This window comes from Malaclemys terrapin, chromosome 6 (assembly GCF_027887155.1).
Source record: "Malaclemys terrapin pileata isolate rMalTer1 chromosome 6, rMalTer1.hap1, whole genome shotgun sequence".
Taxonomy (NCBI): Eukaryota; Metazoa; Chordata; order Testudines; family Emydidae; genus Malaclemys; species Malaclemys terrapin.
Window position 1 is genome coordinate 31,868,523 of NC_071510.1, and position 24,148 is coordinate 31,892,670.

At 45.2% G+C, this 24,148-nt stretch overlaps 1 protein-coding gene across 1 annotated transcript; it reads right to left on the reverse strand.

The window, feature by feature from the left end:
* Nucleotides 1-14,727: 14,727 nt before the first annotated feature.
* LOC128839721 (uncharacterized) lies at nt 14,728-16,628 on the reverse strand. The gene is made up of 2 exons (XM_054032956.1): nt 16,292-16,628; nt 14,728-15,297 (listed from the first exon to the last, which is right to left on the reverse strand). The coding sequence occupies exons 1-2, from the start codon at nt 16,461-16,463 to the stop codon at nt 14,822-14,824; spliced, it is 648 nt and encodes a 215-aa protein (XP_053888931.1). The 5' UTR covers nt 16,464-16,628; the 3' UTR covers nt 14,728-14,821.
* Nucleotides 16,629-24,148: the final 7,520 nt, after the last annotated feature.

Sequence of the window (24,148 nt, forward strand, 5' to 3'; positions counted from 1 at the left end):
TGAAACACCTTATAAGTGCCTGATTTTCAGAGAAGGGGCACACAGCTCCTTTATAGAGTGTCTGGAGTTGGACACCCCAAAATTGAGCTGTCCATATAACCAGTAAGGTTTGAAAATCTTGCTTGACTATTAGTTCATTACTCTAAGCACTAATGAACTCTACACTAATACGCAGACTGTAGTATTTAAGCAGATTAATAATTTCCCTTCCTTCCCTTTGCCTTACCTCCAATTAGTTACTGAATACACATTACTGGTAAGACTCATTGCAATCTTATGAAAAAACAATTTTCAATAAAGAAAAAGACTCATACAGCTTCTTGATATCCAAACCCATTCTTAATGCAGTACATGTACCGTGTTTTTAACAACCACTGTATGATGAAAAGCTTCATCTTAAACGTCATTACTTTAAAAAAACTTGAAAATGATCAAATTTAATTTGTTACCTCTTGAAATCTTCTTAATAGTGAGAGCACACCTTAATGTGGTTAATTAGTAAGGCCACAATTTTGAAACTACATTTAGACACCTAAATTGGTTTTTAAGCACTTAAATACATGGTTTAATTTTCAGAGGCAGTTAGCACCTGAAGTTCCCATTGACATCACTGGGAACACTTAAGAAATGTGCTTAGGTACTGTCCTAAAGAAGGATACTTTTCTGAAGGGACTACTCTCATAAGTTATGGCTGCAGGATGAGGCCTTAAGAGTCCAATCTTGCATTCCTTGTGTACCCAAAACTCCAGTTAACTTCAGGAATGCAGGACTGGGCCCTAAACTATGTAGGGGATCGTATGTACTGTGTCAAAAAACATATAACAAAAAAAGTTTGGAAACCATTATTAATTATTATGATTGTTGCTTTGGCTACATTTAGACTGATGGATTCTCCTTCCACATAAAAGCAAAAGCCGTCTGTAACTATGGATTCAATGGGAGGTCACAGAGGGCCTGATCCTGAGATGTACAGAGAGCATTCAGTATTCATTGACTACAATAAGAGATAAGGGGTGAAGATCTGACTGGAGAGCCCCTCAATACTTCTGTTAAGGAGCTGAACACTTTGCAGTATGTGACCTATGATGACTTATTTCTAGACCTAATATATTTGTAAGTATGTAAAGTTATTCATCCATGGTTTTCTCAAAAGACTACAGTGCGAGGTTTTGAGTTTTCCCTTCTCTTTCCCATATTCATTTTCTTAATAGTGAGGGTTCTTGAGGTCTGGCACGATCACAACAAAAGTATATTATAAATAAAATAAATCACACAAGGAAAGAAAGAATTATTTCTGCTCTAAAAACACTGGTGCCTACGCTAGCTGTTTCACTGAAGTTGACTAGTAAGGAGTTCAAGTCACATCTGAATCAGATGGAGTTTTTCCTGAAGGCCATAAAACTAAAACCATGTTAATGGTAGTTTTGTCTGCTTCTTGTTTTATGATGCCTTTGGTATTTTTTGCTTTATTAGACTTAGAATGTAGACTTATACAGCACCTTTTATATGCAAGTCACTTTACAAGATAATTAATTGGATTCTGGTAATGCAGTGACTGTATAGGCAAACAGACTAGCTATTAGGCATTCAACAATAGCTTCCACACACTCTGGGATATCTGAACCTGTTTATTGAGAGAGGGAGTGTGGCCAAGACACAGGGGATATCCCCTATCCTTTCTGAAAAGACGCATGGGATCTTTAATTTCCATCTGTAGAAACAACAGTATCTGAGTATAATGTTTCACTTGACGGGCAGTGATCTTTATTTTCAGAGGTTCTGATGTTATGTGTCTTCTGTCAAGACCAGCTTGGGTTGCTGCAGAATGAGCTGAAACAAGGGTGTGGGTCATTGGGAAAGCAGTAATTGAAATACCCACTAATTTTTAATGGGTATCAGTGAAATAATTCTCTTTATGAGGTCCCTTTAAAAGATACTGTAACAAGGTGGCTTGCCCCAGGGGCTGGAGAGCCTGGAGGTAAGCCAACCATGATTACAGAATGAATCCCATTTGAGAGGAATCAGGTGATACCAGTATAAAAGGAGCAGGAAGTTACACTGAAGGGAGAAAGCCCAGAAAATTACAGCTATGTCTGTAAACACTGTAGGGCTCAGAGTTAGCGGGGGTGGGGTGTGTGGGGTGTTACCATCTGAGAAAGCTGGAGGAGAAGGGACAAATTCCAGGCAACAGGTGGAAGAAAGCAGAAAGTCAGCCCCTCTGGGAAGAGGGGTTGTGCCCACTTGAAAGTGGGATAAAGACTGTGTGAGTTTGTGATCTATTTGAAAGACTTTGTTATTTTTGGAATTCCTGGAGTGAGACACTGAATTAGGATTAGGGCCCAGAGGGCCAGTATGTATCTGAAAACTTAAACAATGGGACCTTCAGGAGAGGACTGTTCTGGACTACCTTAGAATTTAGTTCTTAAGGAGCCCTGAAATGTGGTGAGAGTGGGGAATCCTGCTCTGCATTACAAGGCTCCTGGTGCTAGGCCCTTAAAGAAATGGTAGTGTAGGTTTTCCCAAGCACATTTCCCCAGGACATCTTCCTCTCTTCCAGTACCTGTCTCTGCCCTTTCTTTGGCCTTTGTCCACTCAAGAAGCCCCAGAAACTTTAAAGGGACACACCATGGTACAGGGATGACTGACCCATCAATGGCTATTAGCCCACATGGTCAGGGATGCACCCCAGGCTCTGAGGTGTCCCTAGCTTCTGATTGCCATAAGCTGAGAGAGGACAACCGGGGATAGATCACTCAGTGATTTCCTGTTCTGTTCATTCCCTCCAAAGCACCTGGCATTGGCCACTGTCAGAAGACAGGATACTGAGCTAGATAGACCATTCTTATGAGCCCAGTCCTTGCTACCCTGCAAGGGGTCAGTCCCCTGATACAATACAGTAGTTAATTCTGAAACGTAAAGGAAGTGAAATGCCTTTTAAAGATATAATAACTCTGAATTTTTCCATAATTTTATATCTTTAACTCCTTTATACAGCCTATATTTAAAATCATGTAGTGGTCTTATTGCAAGCTAGATATTTTGATTACAGACCTAAGACACTGGTCTGATTTATGAGCCAAAACATTGAGCCTAAAGATCTGATCATACACATAAAACAAAGAATATCTGTATATTGCTATAAAATGTCACTCTGCCTGCCAGGAAATAATGGCAAAATATTCTAAGAGGTTTGGCTCTTCCTTGAATTAGCTACATTTACACACACTGATCTAAAGCCAAGTAGCCTGGGCCAGGCTTTGGGCTTGTTGAGAAGTTTTATTGGCTTGTCTGCTTCTAATCACGAGTAAAATAGAAAATGAGCATTTTAGTAGGTAACATTTAAACCACTTGTCAATGGCAAAGACTTTTACAAGTGATGTTTGGATATTTTAGAAAACAATATAAAATGGTTTATAACTCACCACCAACCACTTCACTAGGTGGGAGAAAGAACAACAGATAAATGCAAAAGGAAGTCGTAGCTTCATACGATAACTCAGTATGGATGGTAAAAAAATAAAACCTTTAGCGGACTCTAGGGACATATAAGGAAACCTGTTCAGAGTGGAAAGTCTTGTTGAGAGACCTACAAGGAAGTATTTCGTTTTTGGTTTCCTCACGATGCTATAGTCCCTAGAGGAAATATTCTTGTAAAACAAATAAAGGAATGCAGGGTCAAATTCTGCTCTCAGTTAAGCCAGTGAAATATATGAATCCAAAGGAGTGACTCTGCATTTATACCAGGATAGCTGGGCCTGATTCGGATCACACTTGCACTGAAGTTAATAAAGAGTAATTCCATTGAAGTCAATATCCCTGATTCTTTTTTATATGGAAGTCTCCTCAGTGCTGGAGAGAGCCTGTGAAGGAGCTGGATACAGCTCCCTGATTGTCATCATGAATCTATGACAGCTCATTTCCTGGCCTGCCCTAGGTTAGAGTTGTCTTGGGGCTTCTCTAAATTTGTGCCAGCTAACACTATTCCATATGGAACTGTAGGCCAGCTGAAGATAATTGGAGTGCAGTGTGCTTTGGTCACAGCCTTTACATTCCTCCTGTTCCAGGGCTTTGTTGAGGGGACGTCACAGGGGCTGGGTACACTGTCTCTCTCCAGGTAAGAGCTCCCCTGTACTGGAGGAATTCTCAGCTGGCCAGCCCCAGGTGCTTTCCAGCACCATTGGTGCAGCACTAAGGGACTAGAACACAGAGGAGAATATAACTTTGAGGCATAAAGCCAATCCGTCTTTGATAAGCCAACCAGGAAACCAGAATTAGGCCCACAGAAAGTAGAATTTGGCCCTAAAACAAGGAAAAATCGATGAAACAGGTAGAAACATATAACAAAAAATAACATGGGAAGGAGAAAGAGATTGGACAATGAACAATTAAAAAATATCTGTCAAATGTTGGATTCAAAAACCATTGCAAGAGTTGATGAATATATGTTATGGGTTTGCAGGATCAGGGCCTCAGAGTTTAGAAAGACCCAATTCAGAAATTTAAACATAAATCATCAGAATGGAAAATAGCTGCATTTACACATGAGAAAGTTGTAAAGCAAGGCTGTCCAACATATGGGTGTTTGGGAGCCAGTTTGGAATCACAGCAGTACAAGAGAGCAGGAGGTAATTTTATGAAGGCACGGAGGGGGGGCAAAGCAGAATAATGTGGGGTGGAAATACTCTGCAAACTGTTGGAAGGGGAATGGTAGCTCTACAGCATACAGATTCCTCCCTGTCCCAGAGATTTCAGCTCTGTGTGGTCCATGGAATCCAGGAGACTTTGGGAGCAGAGCTGCAGAGCAGCTGCACTCAGTTTACACTACTCCTAATGGTATGCACCCTTCAGTGCATGCTGGATTTCCTCTCAGAAGACTTTCTGCCACCACATGACTTTAATTCCAGGCACTTTTCCATATATTAATGTATTAAAATAAAACGTTGGAGCTAACAAGATACAAATGTAACAAGCATGATCTCATTACTTTTCCCTATTATAACTCATTTCCAATACCCCCGTCTCCTTTTCTTTGTCATCCCTCACCATATAACATCAGATTCAGATTTGAAATGCACAGAGCAGGAGCCTATCAATTGTATTTGTCTGTTAAGTGCCATAAATGCCTAAGTTACTACATAAATAACAATGGTCATGGTAATCAGAGCACCATTCATTCCTGTGCTGCACCTGCATTCTTCTTGGAGAGAGTGGTTCTGAACAGTGGTGAGGAGAGATGCCAAAAGGGAGCGCTGGTCCTAAGGAATCTGGGATGCCAGGATGAGGAAAAGGAGGAGCTGGGCAATATTTTTGAGGTGGCAGCTCCCTTGTGGGTACATCTGGGATATGTGGAATTTGCCTTGGGAGTGCAGACTCACAGGCAGGCAGGGTTTAGAGACCTCCCATTCTACCTCTTGCACAGGGCTCCATGAGCTGCTCACTAAAGGGAAACATTTAGCAGAAACTCTTCAGGTGGGCTTTTTTTCAGAAGATGGGGGGGATGGGCCAAAGAAATGCTTTTCATCTCCAAATCTAGTTCAATTTATGTTAGTCCCAGTAATAGAAAGTGATTGAGTCAGTAGTGAATGAAAATATAGAGGATCCCAGAATGCAAAATTTGAGATTGAGTAAAGATTTAAATGTGCCACAGAAAAATAAGATGACAGAAATATTGTTCTAAAAGATCTCTGAAGAATATAATTGGAAATAGGAATCTAAGAAGGCCAGAAAGCAGTTGTGACTAACGAGTTAAATAAAGGCGTGGCAATAAAACTAACCTTAGTGTTATTGAATAGCTTTTCTCAATGAATAAACGGTTTTCAGCAGCAAACTTACTCTTGTGAGTAGTCTTTTCTCACATTATTGGTCTCATTTATGTAAATGGAACTATCTGTATGAGTAAGGACTACAAGTGAGTGATGTATTGCAGAATTGGACCCTGAAAGGTACACATACTTTGTAGTTTTAAGCCTGACATATCAATGGTCAAATCCTGTTTACTCAGGTAAACTTTCACTGACTTCAGTGGGAGCTTGAATCATTAAAAATGAAGGCCCCGATCCTGCTAAAACTTATGCATGAGAAACTTTAAACACATAAGTAGCCCCAATGACTTAATTGACACTAATGACACTATCATGTTTAAAGAACTCATGTACAAAATCTTTGCAGGACTGAGGCCTAAGTACTTGAACTAATGTCCACTGAAGTCCATGGAGAGAGTCCCATTAACTTCAATGGGTGTGGGAAGAAGCCCTAAATAAAAGGCTCTCGTGCCAGTGCACCCCCTTGATGTGGATGAAATGATAATTCTCACTTGGGCTAATGATGGTGGTGGCATTTGTGATAAAGACCCTTGTTCACTCACATTTCACAGAAGTCACATTTTCTTACTTGTGTCTATTATTCAAATGCTGCTCCAATCTGCTGGCAAACTCTGTGGAATCTAATTAGGATGCGTTGTTCCTGGAAGGAAAAGAATCACAAGACGTCATTCTGATTCTTGGAATCCTTACACTGTCAGAGACAATGTTTTCCTCTTCTGACTGGCCTCTTCATTTGGAATTTACAAAAGTGTAAATGTATCCTGCTGTGAGATGAGCTGTCAGAGAAGTAGAGGGTGCAATGTGAGCATCAAGACTGTAAAGCTCAGCAGTTCTAACCCCATGTAGCTTGAACTGTGAATTAGGTACCTTTATTTTAGATAGAGGTGAACCTCACAAAGGTTTACAAAGCACTTGTAAGAATACCCCCTTTATGTTTTAAAAGGACAATGTCAAGATGACCTCCCTTTGCTCCTGTGGGGTTGCACACTGTACCTGGAGGTGGAATTTACCCCCATTTATTATTTTTATTATTATTAATTGTTTTGTGGTAGTGCCCAGGAGCCCCAAGATGCTAGGCATTCTACAAAAACAGAATAAAAAGATGGTCCCTGCTCCAAAGAGCTTGTAATTTACATAATTTGCATTTTACTAAGTAAAAATATAGGGCTAGATTGTGATGCTGAGCAGAGCTCTGAGCGAGGAGTTGAGCGCAAGCTGCAGCAATTCAAGAGTAGCTCCAGGGTACATTCTACTCAGAGACATTCCACCCGGGGAACAATTCCTCTCCTACATCCTCCTTGCTCTGAGAGAGGATATCAACTAATAGACATACCTAGAAAGTTAAAGGAAACACAATGAAGCACCAGAAAAAAGGCAGTGTTTGATCAGTGATATTGGCAGTTACATATATTATATTTGATTACTTGGTGCAATAGGATTTTAGTCAACCTCATATCTCAATATATCTATCTTAGGTACTTATATGCCCCTCACCATCCCTTTAATACATTTATCCTCCCAACCCCTCTGTGGTTACTGATGGGGCACAGAGAGATTAAGTGATCTGCCCATGGTCTGTGGTAGAGAAGAGATTTGAACATGGTCTATAAAGTTCTCTGTGAGTACACTAACCACTAGACAATTCTTCCTTTCTTCAAGCAAATATCACTTTATTTACTGTATTTTAATTATTAATATTATTTGTTTTGTGCAACATTGGCAATATGCTCATCACTAGCAAATAGACAAAAATAAAGACCGTCACTGCCCCTAAACCATTGTAATCCAAAGGAAACACCCACAGCAGACAGGCTGCTGAATCATCCAGAGGTTTATATTTATATGTGATTAGATATAAGAGATTAAAGCTACAAAATATTTTGGGTGGGATTTTGAAAGCTACTTTGCAATTGAATTCCCCCATTGGGATTTGAGTGTCCAAATAAAGATATACAGCCTTTTTCATAATCATTCTAAACTCACTTCTTGTAGACATCATGGAAGAAATGGATTTTCAGAAGGAGTCAATATCATGCTATTGTCATCATCACGTATTATGAAAAACACCACTGCCAATCAACCTCTACTTTGGAGTAAGTAGGTGTATAGAAATTCCAGTATGGAACCTGCATGCTTAATTAAAAGGGTCATTTCCCATTTTTTATAGACTTTTTGGCATTTAAATATATGGTGAAAAAGTCTTTTTTCACTTTTAATATTTTGATTAGCAACGTGGTTTTTAAAATCTGAAATGGATGAAGGTACTTTGGAAAAGTCAGAAACATTACTCAGATTGCTCTTTTGTTTGTGTTATTAACTGTGAGGTTTAGGATTATAAAAATAAACCTACATGATTATATTCCTATCGGCCTTTTTCAAGGAAGTTTTGCAGATTGTGCTGAAATGGTCATTTGAAAATACAGATTGCAAAAGCAAGGAATGTAAGCAAGTGTTTGTTAAAGAAACATCACTAGCAGTTGAGCATGCATAATGGAGAGCAGAATTTGGCTTTATAAATACATTTCACAGTATTTCAGAATTCCTAATTTCAGTTTCTTAAACTGGAAGTGGTATGGTCTGATATGGAGAAGGTTGTGGGAACAGAATGAGAATGGACACAGGATATGAGGAACGTGGGACTTTTCAATCAGAGGTGAGGAAAGAAATAACAGTGGGAGATTCTGACATGAAATAGCCATAAGCAGTAGGAGAGGATAAATCTTTAATGGTTAGTGCTTCAGGAAGGGATCAAAGACTCTTCATTATCCTTCCCTCATCCATCCTGGGTTGCCATCAGAGGCAACTATGAAGAAGAGGGAAGACACCATGAGGCAGGTCCCATGTTTAAATCCTGCCCCTAATGAAGTCAATGGGGTCAAAAATTCATTCAATGGGTGCATCCTCTTATGATATAAAAAGTGTCAATCTGAAGCCAGATATCTGAATTTTGTCTGGAATTTGGCTATCCATTGAAACTTGAAATTTAATTCAGTCCAAGTCACAAGGATGCAACACTATGGCACAAACTTTGTAATAGAATATCAGGACATTATTCCATAACTTCATGGTTCACCATAGCTCTCCATAGAAGTGATGATGCTTGAGCTCTAAGGCCTGGTCTACACTGGGGGGGGGGGGGCGGGGGGACTGATCTAAGATATGCAACTTCAGCTACGAGAATAGTGTAGCTGGAGTCGATGTGTCTTAGATCGACTTAGAATCATGTACTTTAGTCCTTGCGGCGCGGGATCGATGGCCACAGCTCCCCCGTCGACTTTGCTTCCGCCTCTCGCCAAGCTGGAGTTCATTAGTCGACGGGAGAGCGATCGGGGATTGATTTATCGTGTCTACACTACACGCGATAAACTGATCCGATAGATCGATCGCTACCCGCCGATCCGGCGGGTAGTGTAGATGTACCCTAAGGTATTATAACCAAGAGCTGTAGTATTTCTTTACTCATAGCTGCACTCTTCCTCCCTCTTCCTTTTTCCATTTCTTGTTTACTCCTTTTTTCTTTCCAGTTGCAATGTCCCAGGCAATTTGCTTGTCCTCTGCCTACTTGTAATTTACTTTGGGATCAGTGGGGTTAGATTATCATTAATATTTGAAAACTAGCCACTGTATATGCGCAGAAGTTACTTTTCATGCCATTATTACCCACTCTGTGAATTACATTAGTGACATTGTATTTAGACTGAAGTATCACAGTGTATACTTACTAGCAAAAGCAAGGCAATTTTTGATAGAGCTAAAAGGAAAGCTATAATTACTCTAACAGAATTGTTTTGGGTCCATTGGCCTTTATGACTGTCTGTTACAGCTGTCCCCCTGCTGTTCTGTTTGTGCTGTGTGACCGCCGCGCCCCCCCCCCCCCCCCCCCGGCCATGGAACTAACCAAAGTCACAGCCTAGCCCTGCTCATGAAAATGGCTTGTGCAGACTGACTGGAGCCATTGCTCTGCTCGGGGGGGGGGGAGGCTTTTCGCTCCTTTGTCTAGCTTCTTTGTTCGGACCCAGCTCGGTGTAGGGTGCTCTGCCCAGGTATGCAAGACCTAAAGTGTCAAGTATCAGGGGGTAGCCGTGTTAGTCTGTATCTACAAAAACAACAAAGAGTCTGGTGGCACCTTAAAGACTAACAGATTTATTTGGGCATAAGCTTTCGTGAGTAGAAACCTCACTTCTTCGGATGCATAGAGTGAAAGTTACAGATGCAGGCATTATATACTGACACATGGAGAGCAGGGAGTTACTTCACAAGTGAAGAACCAGTGTTGACGGGGCCAATTCAATCAGGGTGGATGTAGTCCACTCCCAATAATAGATGAGGAGGTGTCAATTCCAGGAGAGGAAAAGCTGCTTCTGTAGTGAGCCAGCCACTCCCAGTCCCTATTCAAGCCCAGATTAATGGTGTTGAATTTGCAAATGAATTTTAGTTCTGCTGTTTCTCTTTGAAGTCTGTTTCTGAAGTTTTTTTGTTCAAGGATAGTGACTTTTAAATCTGTAATAGAATGACCAGGGAGATTGAAGTGTTCACTTACTGGCTTATGTATGTTACCATTCCTGATGTCCGATTTGTGTCCATTTATTCTTTTGCGGAGGGACTGTCCGGTTTGGCCAATGTACATGGCAGAGGGGCATTGCTGGCACATGATGGCATATATGACATTAGTGGATGTGCAGGTGAATGAGCCCCTGATGGTGTGGCTGATGTGGTTGGGTCCTCTGATGCTGTTGCCAGAGTAGATATGGGGACAGAGTAGGCAACGAGGTTTGCTACAGGGATAGGTTCCTGGGTTGGTGTTTCTGTGGTGTGGTGTGTAGTTGCTGGTGAGTATTTGCTTCAGGTTGGGGGGTTGTCTGTAAGCGAGGACTGGCCTGCCTCCCAAGGTCTGTGAGAGTGAGGGATCATTTTCCAGGATAGGTTGTAGATCGTGGATAATGCGCTGGAGAGGTTTTAGCTGGGGGCTGTATGTGATGGCCAGTGGTGTTCTGTTATTGTCCTTGTTGGGCCTGTCCTGTAGTAGGTGATTTCTGGGTACCCGTCTTGCTCTGTCAATCTGTTTCCTCACTTCCCCAGGTGGGTATTGTAGTTTTACGAATGCTTGATAAAGATCTTGTAGGTGTTTGTCTCTGTCTGAGGGGTTGGAGCAAATTCGGTTGTATCTTAGGGCTTGGCTGTAGACAATGGATCGTGTGATGTGTCTTGGATGGAAGCTGGAGGCATGTAGGTACGTATAGCGGTCAGTAGGTTTCCGGTATAGGGTGGTGTTTATGTGACCATCACTTATTTGTACTGTAGTGTCCAGGAAGTGGATCTCTTGTGTGGACAGGTCCAGGCTGAGGTTGATGGTGGGGTGGAAATTGTTGAAGTCCAGGTGGAATTCTTCAAGGGCCTCCTTTCCGTGGGTCCATATGATGAAGATGTCATCAATGTAGCGCAAGTAGAGGAGGGGCACTAGGTTACGAGAGCTGAGGAAGCGTTGTTCTAAGTCAGCCATAAAAATGTTGGCATACTGTGGGGCCATGCGAGTACCCATAGCAGTGCCACTGACTTGAAGGTATAAGTTGTCCCCAAATTTGAAGTGGTTGTGGGTGAGGACAAAGTCACAAAGCTCCGCCACATAGCTAAGACCTAAAGTGGCCACGTAGCTAAGCATATGAGTCATACCTGTGGCTCAGAACATGCCCAGGCATGCCTATGCTTACCTGCAACCTTTCCCTGCCTTCTCTCCTCCCCTGTATCAAGAGGAGCCAATCAAAGTTACTGGCAGGAAACTGCCTGAATTTGCCCTTAAAAACAGACATTTTCTGATCAGACCCCCGAAGGAGGTCCTTGCTTTGCCACCTGGTCTGATCAGCTAGGGGTCTTTGGGGGCCCTCTCCCCGGTCTCATTTGTTTTTGAGCATACCCCCGTTTTTAAACTCCCCTCCCACGAACAACGAATTTGTGCCTGGAGATCTCCTGATTATTGTAAGTGAATCGAGTCCTCTCTGAGTCCTCTGATGTTGAAACTGCTGTTCCTGCTGCTGCTTTGGGGATTGGTAAGGAAAAACCTCTTGCACACTCCCCTTGTTTTACCTGCTGGCTTTCTTTCCCGCAGCAGGCAGACCCAAGCTAACTCCTTGGTCTGTATCTGTAATCTGTTTCTTGCTCCGCAGCGCCTTTGCTGCTAGAAATAAGCATGTGCCTTCCTGGACTGTTTCCTGGGCTGCCAGCTTGCAGCCACCCCACTGCTGCAGCCACCACTAGTTAATCCCCCTCCCGCTTGGAGCTGTATCCTGGGCACACACCAGTCTGCCCTCTGGAACTACCCCTAGTATAAGGTGCATCCATTAGGTTAGATTTAGCTTTTAGTCTAGATAAGTTGTAATTTCATTTTGCATAGCTGTGGTTAAGTTAGGTTTAGGAAATTGCTTGCATTGTACTCTGTAAGTTAGGCTTAAAGAATTGTTGCATTGTGTTTTGTTACTTGCTAATTTGTGTAGTCTTGGTTAAGTTAAATCATAGATAAGATTTTACTGTGTTCTGTATAATTATCTCTCTGCTGTTTAAACTTGCAGCCTGTCTGCTCTCTGTGTCTCCCTGGGTATGTCTACACTACGAGAGTAGTTCGATTTTACTTAAATTGAATTTCTGGAATCGATATTGCAAATTCGAATGTGTGTGTCCACACTAAGGACAGTAATTCGACTTTGTGAGTCCACACTAACGGGGAAAGCGTCGACATTGGAAGCGGTGCACTGTGGACAGCTATCCCACAGTTCCCGCAGTCCCCGCTGCTCATTGGAATTCTGGGTGGAGCCGCCAATGCCTTCTGGGTAAAAAAATGTGTCGAGGGTGCTTTTGGGTAACTGTCGTCATCCGTCCATCACTCCCGCCCTCCCTCCCTGAAAGCGCCGGCGGGAAATCAGTTCGCGCACTTTTCTAGTCAGTGACAGCGCGGACGCCACAGCACTGCGAGCATGGAGCCCACTGCGACCATCGCTGCAGTTGTGGCCATTCTCAACGCCTCGCAGCTTATCATCCACCTTTCCCAGAGGCAGATGCAGATAAGTCAGGCGAGGAGGCTACGGCACCGCGGTGAGGGCCTGAAGTCTGAGAGTAGCACAGACCTGTCAGAAAGCACGGGACCCAGCGCCGAGGACATCACGGTGGCAATGGGTCATGTAGATGTTGTGGAACGGCGATTCTGGGCCCGGGAAACAAGCACGGACTGGTGGGACCGCATAGTGCTGCAGGTCTGGGATGAATCCCAGTGGCTGCGAAACTTTCGCATGCGTATGGGAACTTTCCTTGAACTTTGTGAGTTGCTGTCCCCTGCCCTGAAGCGCAATGACACCCGGATGCGAGCAGTCCTGACTGTCCAGAAGCGAGTGGCCATAGCCCTCTGGAAGCTTGCAACGCCAGACAGCTACCGGTCAGTCGCGAACCACTTTGGCGTGGGCAAATCTACCGTGGGGGTTGTTGTGATGCAAGTAGCCAAGGCAATCGTTGATATACTGCTGTCAAAGGTAGTGACCCTGGGAAACGTGGAGGTGATCATAGATGGCTTCGCAGCGATGGGATTCCCAAACTGCTGTGGGGCTATAGATGGAACTCACATCCCTATCCTGGCACCGGACCACCAGGCCAGCCAGTACATTAACAGAAAGGGCTACTTTTCCATGGTGCTGCAAGCACTGGTGGATCACAGGGGACGTTTTACCAACATCTACGTCGGATGGCCGGGCAAGGTTCATGACGCTCGTGTTTTCAGGAACTCTGGTCTGTTTAGACGGCTGCAGGAAGGTACTTACTTCCCGGACCACAAAATAACTCTTGGTGATGTGGAGATGCCTATAGTCATCCTCGGGGACCCAGCCTACCCGCTAATGCCCTGGCTCATGAAGCCCTATACTGGCGTCCTGGACAGTGAAAAAGAACTCTTCAACTACCGGCTGAGCAAATGCAGAATGGTGGTAGAGTGTAGTTTTGGCCGTCTCAAGGGGAGATGGAGAAGCTTACTGACTCGCTGTGATCTCAGCGAAACCAATATCCCCATTGTTATAGCAACTTGCTGTGTGTGCCACAATCTCTGTGAGAGCAAGGGGGAGACCTTTATGGCGGGGTGGGAGGTTGAGGCAAATAGCCTGGCTTCTGATTACGCCCAGCCAGACAGCCGGGTGATTAGAAGAGCCCAGTGGGACGCGCTGTGCATCCGGGAGGCTTTGAAAGCTTGGTTCCTGAGTGAGCAGGGTAACCTGTGACTTTTAAGTTTGTGTACAGAGAAGCTGAACCTGCCCCCGTTTCTTTACCCAATTAATGTTGACTATCCTCTCCAGTTACATACCCCCTTCACCCCCTTCCAACACACGTTTAGAAATAAAATCACTTCTACTTTGTTAATGAACACCGTTTTCTTTATTACTGTTTTTGCGGGAATGTTTTAAACCTGGGACGCAGACTGTGGTGGGGAGCGGGTGTAGTGTAGTGACGCAAATGACGCTTCTAAACTCCAGGATTGACAGGCTCCGCAGTGGTGGACTGGTTGTTTCAACGGAGCCTGTCACCCCTCCTGATCGGGACTGTGTGTATGGGGGGGCTATGTGACTTTGTGGCAGGGGGAGGATGGTTACAGATCCCCTGCTACGTGGCTCTGTGATCCAGGATAAGGACCGCGGCATAAGATCTGTAACTGCCCTCCCCCGCCACAAAGTCACAGAGCAACCCACCCCCCACCACAGAACATGAAAACCACCTCCCTGACTGACCAGGGTAACTAGTGACTGCATTGTGTATGTGCCCTGCTGCTGGACCTGCCCCCGCCTATGTACCCTGCTAAAGGTGACTGTCCTGTCCAATTACCAACCCCCTTCCTCCCCCTTTTCCCCCCTCCTCCAAAAGAACATGATGGAAACAGTAATTAACAGAAACGTATTTTTTATTAGCAACTACACATGAAACTGGGAGGTGAAACTTGGACGGGGGCTTGTGTGAGGCGGGAAGGAAAGAACTTGTCAAATTTTGGGGAATGAGAGCCTTCTACTACTAGAGCTGTCTGCAGGGGTGGAGTGAGAGTTTGCACGGACTCTGCCGCCCCTCCTTCTTTGCACTTTGGGTGAGGGGGGTATGGGACTTGGTGGCGGGGGAGGGCGGTTACAGATAGAGTGCAGCGGGGCTCTGTCCTCCTGCCTCCGTTCCTGCAGAACATCCACAAGGCGCCGGAGCGTGTCCGTTTGCTCCCTCATTAGTCCAAGCAGCGTTTGAGTCGCCTGCTGGTCTTCCTGCCGCCACCTCTCCTCCCGTTCCATGTGTGCTTGGTGCATTTGGGACAAGTTCTCCCGCCACTGGGTCTGCTGTGCTGCCTGGGCTCGGGAGCAGCCCATAAGTTCCGAGAACATGTCCTCCCGTGTCCTCTTCTTCCTACGCCTAATCTGCGCTAGCCTCTGGGAGTGTGATGCCAGGCTAGGTTGTGAGACAGTCGCAGATGTGGCTGTGGGAATGGGAAAAAGGGAGTGAATTCCTCAGAAAGATAAATGTAGTTGTGAACAAAGAACATAGTCTTTCTCTGAGAACAAGACCATGCACAGCACCTATCACATGCGCACTCAGGACAAGGACGAATTCTCAGCCTTCGCATTCAGTGCCTGGGGTCTTGCACTGCAGATCTGAGAAGCGGGGCAGGACACCAGAATTTGTGTGGCAGGCAGACATGGTAAGCCGTAGACTTGTGGCAGCTTAAAACTTTAATAGTAGCACTGGCCTCCTTTCACATTGAAAGCAATGCCAGTCCCTGCTGCCAGCAATCCGGCAAGCAGGAACTTTGCCCCTGTCCCACCCCCTCGCGGCTGTCCCCGGGAAAGATCCCTGTATGCTGCCCCTCTCCCGCCTCCACCGCGTGGCTGCAAACCAGCAGTTACAGTTCAGTAAAGGAACGGGCAAGCAGTCCCAACACTAACATTCCCCTACCTAATTCAAAGCAGGTCACCATGAGCGACATCACCCTGATGAGGATCTCAGACAGTGAGAAAGAAAGAATGCTTCGGTAAAGCCTCCAAAGACCAGGGCCGTATGCCGCCCTGCTCTGCAGGGCAATGATCCCTGAGTACTTGATTGTCTCGTGGCGCGGAAACGTTTCATACTACGGAGGACCCAATAAGGCCGCTCTCCCCAGGAACCTGATGCAAAGGCTTTCCAATTACCTCCAGGAGAGCTTCCTCGAGATGTCCCAGGAGGATTTCTGCTCTATCCCCGGACATATAGACGGCATTTTACTGTAGCTGCACTGGCAGGGACTAAACAGTAGATCGGCTTGGGCAGAACAATCATGCTAAACCGGACATTGTTAGATTTTTTTTCAATAGTTGCACTGCCCAGGACTGAAACGTTAAGCGCCTAGGGCAAACTAATCATGAGAAACCCATTTTTGTTATTCTTAATATTCCTGTTCTGTTAAAAATAAATGTTTAGATGTTTAAAACACTTACTGGCTGATCCTTCCCCAGATTCTGTGTCCGGGTTAACGGCTGGGGACGGTTGGTAGGGGATCTCTGTAAGGGTGATGAAGAGATCCTGGCTGTCGGGGAAATCAGCGTTGTAAGCGCTGTCGACTGCCTCGTCCTCCTCATCTCCTTCCTCATCTTCCCCGTCCGCTAACATGTCCGAGGAACCGGCCGTGGACAATATCCCATCCTCAGAGTCCACGGTCAGTGGTGGGGTAGTGGTGGCGGCCGCACCTAGGATGGAATGCAGTGCCTCGTAGAAACGGGATGTCTGGGGATGGGATCCGGAGCGTCCGTTTGCCTCTTTGGTCTTCTGGTAGCCTTGTCTCAGCTCCTTGATTTTCATGCGACACTGCGTTGCATCCCGGCTGTATCCTCTCTCTGACATGTCTTTAGAGATCTTCTCGTAGATCTTTGCATTCCATCTTTTGGATCGCAGCTCGGAAAGCACGGACTCATCGCCCCACACAGCGATCAGATCCAAGACTTCCCGATCAGTCCATGCTGGGGCCCTCTTTCTATTCTGAGATTGCACGGCCATCACTGCTGGAGAGCTCTGCATCGTTGCCAGTGCTGCTGAGCTCGCCACGATGTCCAAACAGGAAATGAGATTCAAACTGGCTAGACAGGAAAAGGAATTCAAATTTTCCCGGGGCTTTTCCTGTGTGGCTGGTCAGAGCATCCGAGCTCGGACTGCTGTCCAGAGCGTCAACAGAGTGGTGCACTGTGGGATAGCTCCCGGAGCTATTAGCGTCGATTTCCATCCACACCTAGCCTAATTTGACATGGCCATGTCGAATTTAGCACTACTCCCCTCGTCGGGGAGGAGTACAGAAGTCGAATTTAAGAGACCTCTATGTCGAACTAAATAGCTTCGCGGTGTGGACGGGTGCAGGGTTAATTCGATGTAACGGCGCTAACTTCGACATAAACGCCTAGTGTAGACCAGGCCCCTGAGTTTAAATCTCCCTCCACCACGTGCTCCTCTTCCCCCAACCTCACTTCTCTTAGGGTTACCATAGGTCCGTTTTTTCCTGGACATGTCCGGCTTTTCGGCAATCAAACCCCTGTCCGGGGGGAATTGCCAAAAAGCTGCACATGTCCGGGAAAAATACCAGCCAGGCACTTCCTCTCCCGCGGCTGCTCTGCTCCTCCCCGGACTCAGACTTCGGCTCTGTTTAAGAGCCAAGCTGCCGGAGCCAGCGCTACCGGCTTCGGGCAGCCCCCGTGCCTCCGGACCCTGCGCCACCGGAGCAGAGCAACTGGAGCCGGGAAGGAGAAGTGCCTAGCCGGCGGCTGGGGTCCGGAGGCATGGGGGCTGCCTGAAGCCGGTAGCGCTGGTTCGGGCAGCTTGGCTCTTAAACAGAGCCGAAGTCTGAGTCTGGGGAGGAGCAGAGCAGCTGGAGCCGGGGAGGAGAAGTGCCCGGCCGGGGGCGCAGGGTCCGGAGGCATAGGGGCTGCCCGAAGCCCGAGTGCTACCAGCTTCATGGTTTGCCGGGCAGCCTCCAGACCCTGCGCCCTGGGCTGGGCACTTCCCCTCCCGGGCTCCAGCTGTGCTGGGAAAGCGCCGGCCAGGGGCGCAGGGTCTGGAGGCTGCCCGGCAAACTGTAAAGCCGGTAGCGCTCGGGCAACCCTTTTCGCGTGGCTGGGAGGGAGGAGGGGGAGTTAGGGTGGGGACTTTGGGGAAGGGGCGGGGAAAGGATGGAGTTGGGGCGGGGCTGGAGTGGGAAGGGGTGGGGCCGGGGTGGGAAAGGGGCGGGGCTAGGGCCTGTGGAGTGTCCTCTTTTTTTATTTTTTAAATATGGTAACCCTAACTTCTCTACCACTTTCTTTCTTTCTCTCTCTCTCTCTCTTTTAATCCCTTCCCCCATGTGCTCACCCCGTTCCCACTGCTGCCAAACCTCAATTGTATTACTAAAGTCTAGCATAAAACCCCATTGGTTACCCCTTTTCTCTCTAACACACCTCACATTTTACATTTACACCACTGTGACACATTTTTTACCTAAAGTTGTTGGTTATTTAACACATTTTACCCATACTGTTAGTTGGTTATATGCTGCTGTGACACACTCTTTACATAGAAATTGTTAGCTACCTGTTACATTTATACTTCAGTGTTAATTGATTACCAACTGTATTGTACCCCACTGTATTGTACCCCACCATTGAAACCCCCTATCCTATTTACTAAAAGAAACCCCTCCCCAATTGTCTACCTTAACAAACCCCATACCCCTCACTATTGAATTTTCCCTGTTTTTGCATTTTCTTAATAAAGTTTATTTTGCACCCCACCAGTGCAGTAGTTGTCCCCCAAGATCCCCTACCTGCTGGCAGGGTCAATGACCTAATACATTTTTAGTGGAATTGTATTAGAGCACATTTTTCTTAATAGCGAAATATCGAGTAATAGGATTTTTTCCACTGTGCCCTATTCTTAATGGACAAAATATGGCAAGAGGTTCAGAGGCTGAGCTGTAGTAGTGTTGATAGAACTATTCTATTCCAGTTTGTTCACAGAGGACCAAATATAGGCCCTAAGTGTTTCTGGTTTGGACATGAGCCAAAAATGCATTACTGTGAGCCCATATTCAGATAGGCTACAATCCCAATTATTATCCTTCTCTGCAGATTATGTCTGCCAGGTGCAGAAATAATAATGTGTGAGAGGCGGGATAGACAGATTAGGACCATAATTGCTAAAACATATGGAAAACATCCCATTGAAATGCCTTCTCTGTAACTCCAGGCCCTCTGCAGATTTGGGGGCAGCGCAGAATAGATAGAAAGGAGCTGTGTGGCTTCCTGATTTTGCATATATGCACAATCAGTAGGTTGGATTTGACCCATTGTTTTGAATATATCTCCCGCTGACATAGCTACTGCTGTTTATTGGGTGTGGTTTAATTATGCGGGCGGGAGAGCTCTCTCCCAGCAGCATAGAGCAGCTACAGGGGAGACCTTACAGTGGCACAGCTGCAGTGGTACAGCTGTGATGCTGTAAGGTCCATAGTGTAGACACAGCCTTAGTGTTCAACTCCTTAAACCTTTTTTCTTTGAAATTCTGGAGAAAATTCTGATGTAATTTGCATTATGTAGCTGTGAAGCACACACACGCTTTTATTTCTAAAATGTCTTCCTCCTGCAAAAAATGTTGTTAATGCTGTATGAGAGCTGAAAATTTACACACACAAAGTCAGCAAATTCCCAGTTAGATTTCCAACACTAACCCAAGAATATCCAAGGAGGCATGATCTGAGCTCATATCTGAGGGATGAGAACTCCCAAATTTCTAATTCTAGCTTTGTTTTACTGTAGATTCACAATGAGGTCTTGGCAAGTTACTTAAGGTCTCTGACTCTGTTTTCTCATCTGTAAAATGTGGATAATAATACTTTAGTTAATGTTTGTAAAACTGCTTCGAAGATAACCACTACATATTATTGTTATCCCTCAGTTCAAGCACCAACTTTAACTGTGCCCTGTTGCTCACACAAATTAGGACCTAATCTAAGCTTATTAAAGTAAACGGAAAGATTCTCAGATCTTTTAGAACAAGTCCTATAACATGAACACACACAGGTAGTAATATAAAATACTAGCTTTACACATCTAAGGCTAAAGAAAAAGATGTTGGGTCAGATCCTCTATTGACTTCAACTGAACCACCCTGAGTCACACCAGCTGAAGACTTTTCCCACAGTTTTTGTATTATATTACCCAGAATGTTTGACCAGATAATTAAAGTCCTTTATTGTAATTAATGTTGGGAGAACCTAAAAAGGTTGGTTTCAAATAAGAATCCAATGCTAGGATCCTTAAGCCATGGATATTTAAACTGTGTCACTTGGGGCCCAATTCTTCAGTAATTCTATTCTCAGAACTCCTCCTGAAGTCAGTGGGAGTTTGCAGTGTAGGAATGTGCAAGCCTGATGACAGTTTTCAAGGAGAATGAATCTTAGAATAAAGAAAAAAAACTTGTGATATTAAAACCTTCCTGGGATTCCATTATTTTATACGTAGTCATGGCTCACCGATCCAAATCTATTTGCAATCTCCATTTTTATGTGCTCAAAAATTAAATCAAATTAACAGCTCAGTAATGCATAAATGCCATCAGATTGCTTACCCAGGTACATGGACAAATCAAGCATGGATTAACTATATTCAGGGACAATAAAATCTGCAGGCAAGTAAAATCAACACAGAGTGAGTGGATATGAAGTCACTGCCTGGACTTTGCTGTGCAGAATGAAGGATTTAATTTAAACAAATAAAGGGCCTGATTCCATGATGCACTGAATACCCATTAATGTGAATGGGGACTGCAGGTGCTCATCATGTCACAGGCTTTTAGGTTCAGACAATGTTCAACCCTTCTGGTTGTGAAGGTAGTTTCTCACTGCAGATCAATTCACTGCTGTCTTGTTGGCTCTTTGTTAAACAAAAACAATATAGCACCAGATATGTAAACACTTTACTCATCTTTAAGTATTATCCTCAAAACAGTTTAGATTATGTAAATGTTTTCACATTTACACCAGTTTGTCCAAAACCAAAACACCTATTTCTAGTCATTGTGAGACAAATGCTTCCCTACTGTGGAGAGCTCTGACTCAATGAAACTTGTAATGAGGGGAAGGCAGGATTTGAGGACCCTCTGATGGGGGTCTGCACTCACTACATGATGCAGAATTTTATGGCACAAGGGTTCCCTGCACTCCAGTATGTGGGGGTTAAAAATACTTGAAGGTAAACTATGCGCTGGACTGGTAAATGTGCCTCCAATGTTCCTCCAAATGGCACCTAGTGTGAGCTCATCAGGGTATTGAAGACTGAGCTCTGAGATTTTATTTCTTGGCCCCAGTCACATGATGACAGGGTCAGGGGCCAGGATGACAAGGGCCATATACTTCGAGTCCTGATCTATGACAGGAGCAATATCCAGTGACTCTCAGGTTACCCTTACACTCCCTAACCCTATCCAGACCTGTAAATCACTCACCCAAGAAGGGAGAAGGACTAGTGTTTACTAAGGCTTCAAAGCTGTGGAAAAAATATACTTATTTTTTCTTTGTGACTGTGCAAGGAAAAGGGTGATTTAGCCCATATTTCAGATGTTCCTATATTTATATTCCTACCAAACATACAGTACCCACAAAAGCAACTAAAAAGAGACCACTTTTGACATCTCGATCCAAATTCTTCTCCAGAATGCATGGCCTTGACTTCAATAGGAATTGTATGTGCATATATAGTTGGTTCTCAGTCTACCAAATTTTGCTCTTTTGGAGAAAACTTTGAGAAAGTTTGGGCCTAATTCTGCATTTCTTGTCTAGCCCAACCTCTCACTGGAGCCAATGAGAGTTTGGGGTGTTCAAGTAGTGTATGAGTTGACCTTTTGCTAGGATTTTCCTCATTTTTATATTGTCCCAGATTATGTTTTAAAAATATACTAACCATTCAGTTTAATAAATTTATATCTAGGACCCTAGGTGGTAGAGACTTTGGAAATTATACACAACCCTGAAGTCCGTATGAATGCTTAACTCCCACTAAAGTCAATGGGAATTTTTATATGTGTAACCATTGAAGGATCACATTCTTTAAGAGATTTCAGGCCCAATACTTTGATCTGCTGAGTGCCTCCTGGGAAGTGCTAAGAAACCTCAATTTACACTGATGTCAACAGATGCTGAGATACATATCACTTCCCAGTATCAGGGATTTAGGGCCCAATCTTATCATCATTCCACACACAGAACTGGCACTGAAGTTTTGTGGGTGAAGTAAGGTAGGGTTACCATATTTAGCAAACAAAAAAAGAGGACCCTCCACGGGCCCTGGCCCCGCCCATTTCCCCACCCAGCCCCACACCAACTCCGCCCCTTCCTGCCCTAACTCCGCCCCCTCCTCCCTCCCACTCCCAGCCACGCGAAAAGGGCTGCCCGAGTGCTACCGGCTTCACGGTTTGCCGGGCAGCCCCCAGACCCTGCACCCCCGGCCGGCGCTTCCCCAGCGCAGCTGGAGCCCGGGAGGGGAAGCGCCCAGCCGGAGGCGCAGGGTCTGGAGGCTGCCCGGCAAACTGTGAAGCCGGTAGCGCTTGGGCTTCGGGCAGCCCCTATGCCTCCGGACCCTGCACCCCCGGCCGGGCACTTCCCCTCCCGGGCTCCGACGGCGCAGGGTCCGGAGGCATGGGGGCTGCCCGAAGCCCGTAGCGCTCAGCTCTTAAACAGAGCCGAAGAGTCAGGGGAGGAGCAGAGCCGCCGTGGACGGAGGCTCTACTCCTCCCCTGACTCTTCGGCTCTGTTTAAGAGCTGAGCTGCCCGAGCGCTACCAGCTTCGGGCAGCCCCCATGCCTCCGGACCCTGCGCCGCCGGAGCCTGGGAGGGGAAGTGCCCGGCCGGTGGCTGGGGTCCGGAGGCAAGGGGGCTGCCTGAAACCCATAGCGCTCGTGCAGCTCGGCTCTTAAACAGAGCCGAAGAGTCCGGGGAGGAACAGAGCCGCCGTGGGAGGGGAAGTGCGCGGCCGGCATTTTCCCGGACATGTTCGGCTTTTTGGCAATTCCCCCCGGACAGGGGTTTGATTGCTGAAAAGCCAGACATGTCCGGGAAAAAACGGACGTATGATAACCCTAAGTAACGCCCCTGTCTATAGTCTAGTACTATTCGCGGTGAAAGCAGTTGCATCTAAAAAACTGTGTTTTAAATCAGCCTTAATCTTAGAAATGATGGTTAATATTATTGCTGACAAGCCGCATTTGCTAAAATTATTTCTATTACCAGAATTAAGAGATTTTAAATAAATATTGTTTTTAAACATGGCAGGGTTTGCTGCTATTGAATCATGTAATACATTCTTAACTGTGAAGTTCCTTATTCCAGTCCTTATTCTTTTTAAGCTACAATACTTCCTAGTTTAGATGGAACTCTGTTTAAGAAATGAGATATTCTAGCATTTTCAGTGGCTGCTCCCGAATGATTTGCATTTACATAACATCTTTTAACAGAAAAAGCGCTTTACAAAAGCTGTAAGAAGAAGGTACTAGTAACTGTAGTACTTTGAGATTGTTGCCTCTGCACAGTCACACTTGTGGAATAAGCAACTATTCATGCACAAGCTTGGACTCTTCCTAAGAACCGATTGGTCAGGGTCATTAAGCCCTCCTTATCCTCCCCCCTGAAACAGAGTTATCCGGGTACAAAAGTGGGAGTTTTCTTAAAGTAGATTGCTCTAGAATTAACGAAAGCTGTTGTCTCATGTATTGGAGTTTGGTAAACTGATTTGGCAGCCCACTCCACTCTAACAGAATTCAAAGTCAACTTGTACTGTTTCAAGTGCATTAGACAGACCAAGTTAAAACCAGTTGAGGACCATCTCGGGTCTATTCCCAGAGCAGCGAATTTGATTTGAATGGAGTAAGTGAAAGTGAATTGCCCAGCAAAGCTTGTGGCTGACTCAGGCTGCTTTAGTGTAGAGCATGAACAATCCCAATTATGGCTTGGCAGTCAGGATTCTAAGGACTCCAGTGGCTTCCTTTTTGCTGAGTAAAAGGGCTTGATTTATTGTGCCCCTTCATGGAACCACAGACAATACGATCCAGTTCTGAGGACCAGTTTCTGGAAGTTCTCCAACCAAGAAGGCCCTGACAATTAAAAGCAAGACCCTTGATCCCAGAGACCTGAGTTCACTAAACAGGACTCCATGCAGAAGAGCTCTCCTTTGACTCAGACAAGACCTGAGTTTCTGATGCAATCTACAGACCCTTAATATAAAAAGATCTTCTGGGTTAACTTGCCCCTCTCATTGATGGTGCCATGCCTTTGGCGCTGCACCTGG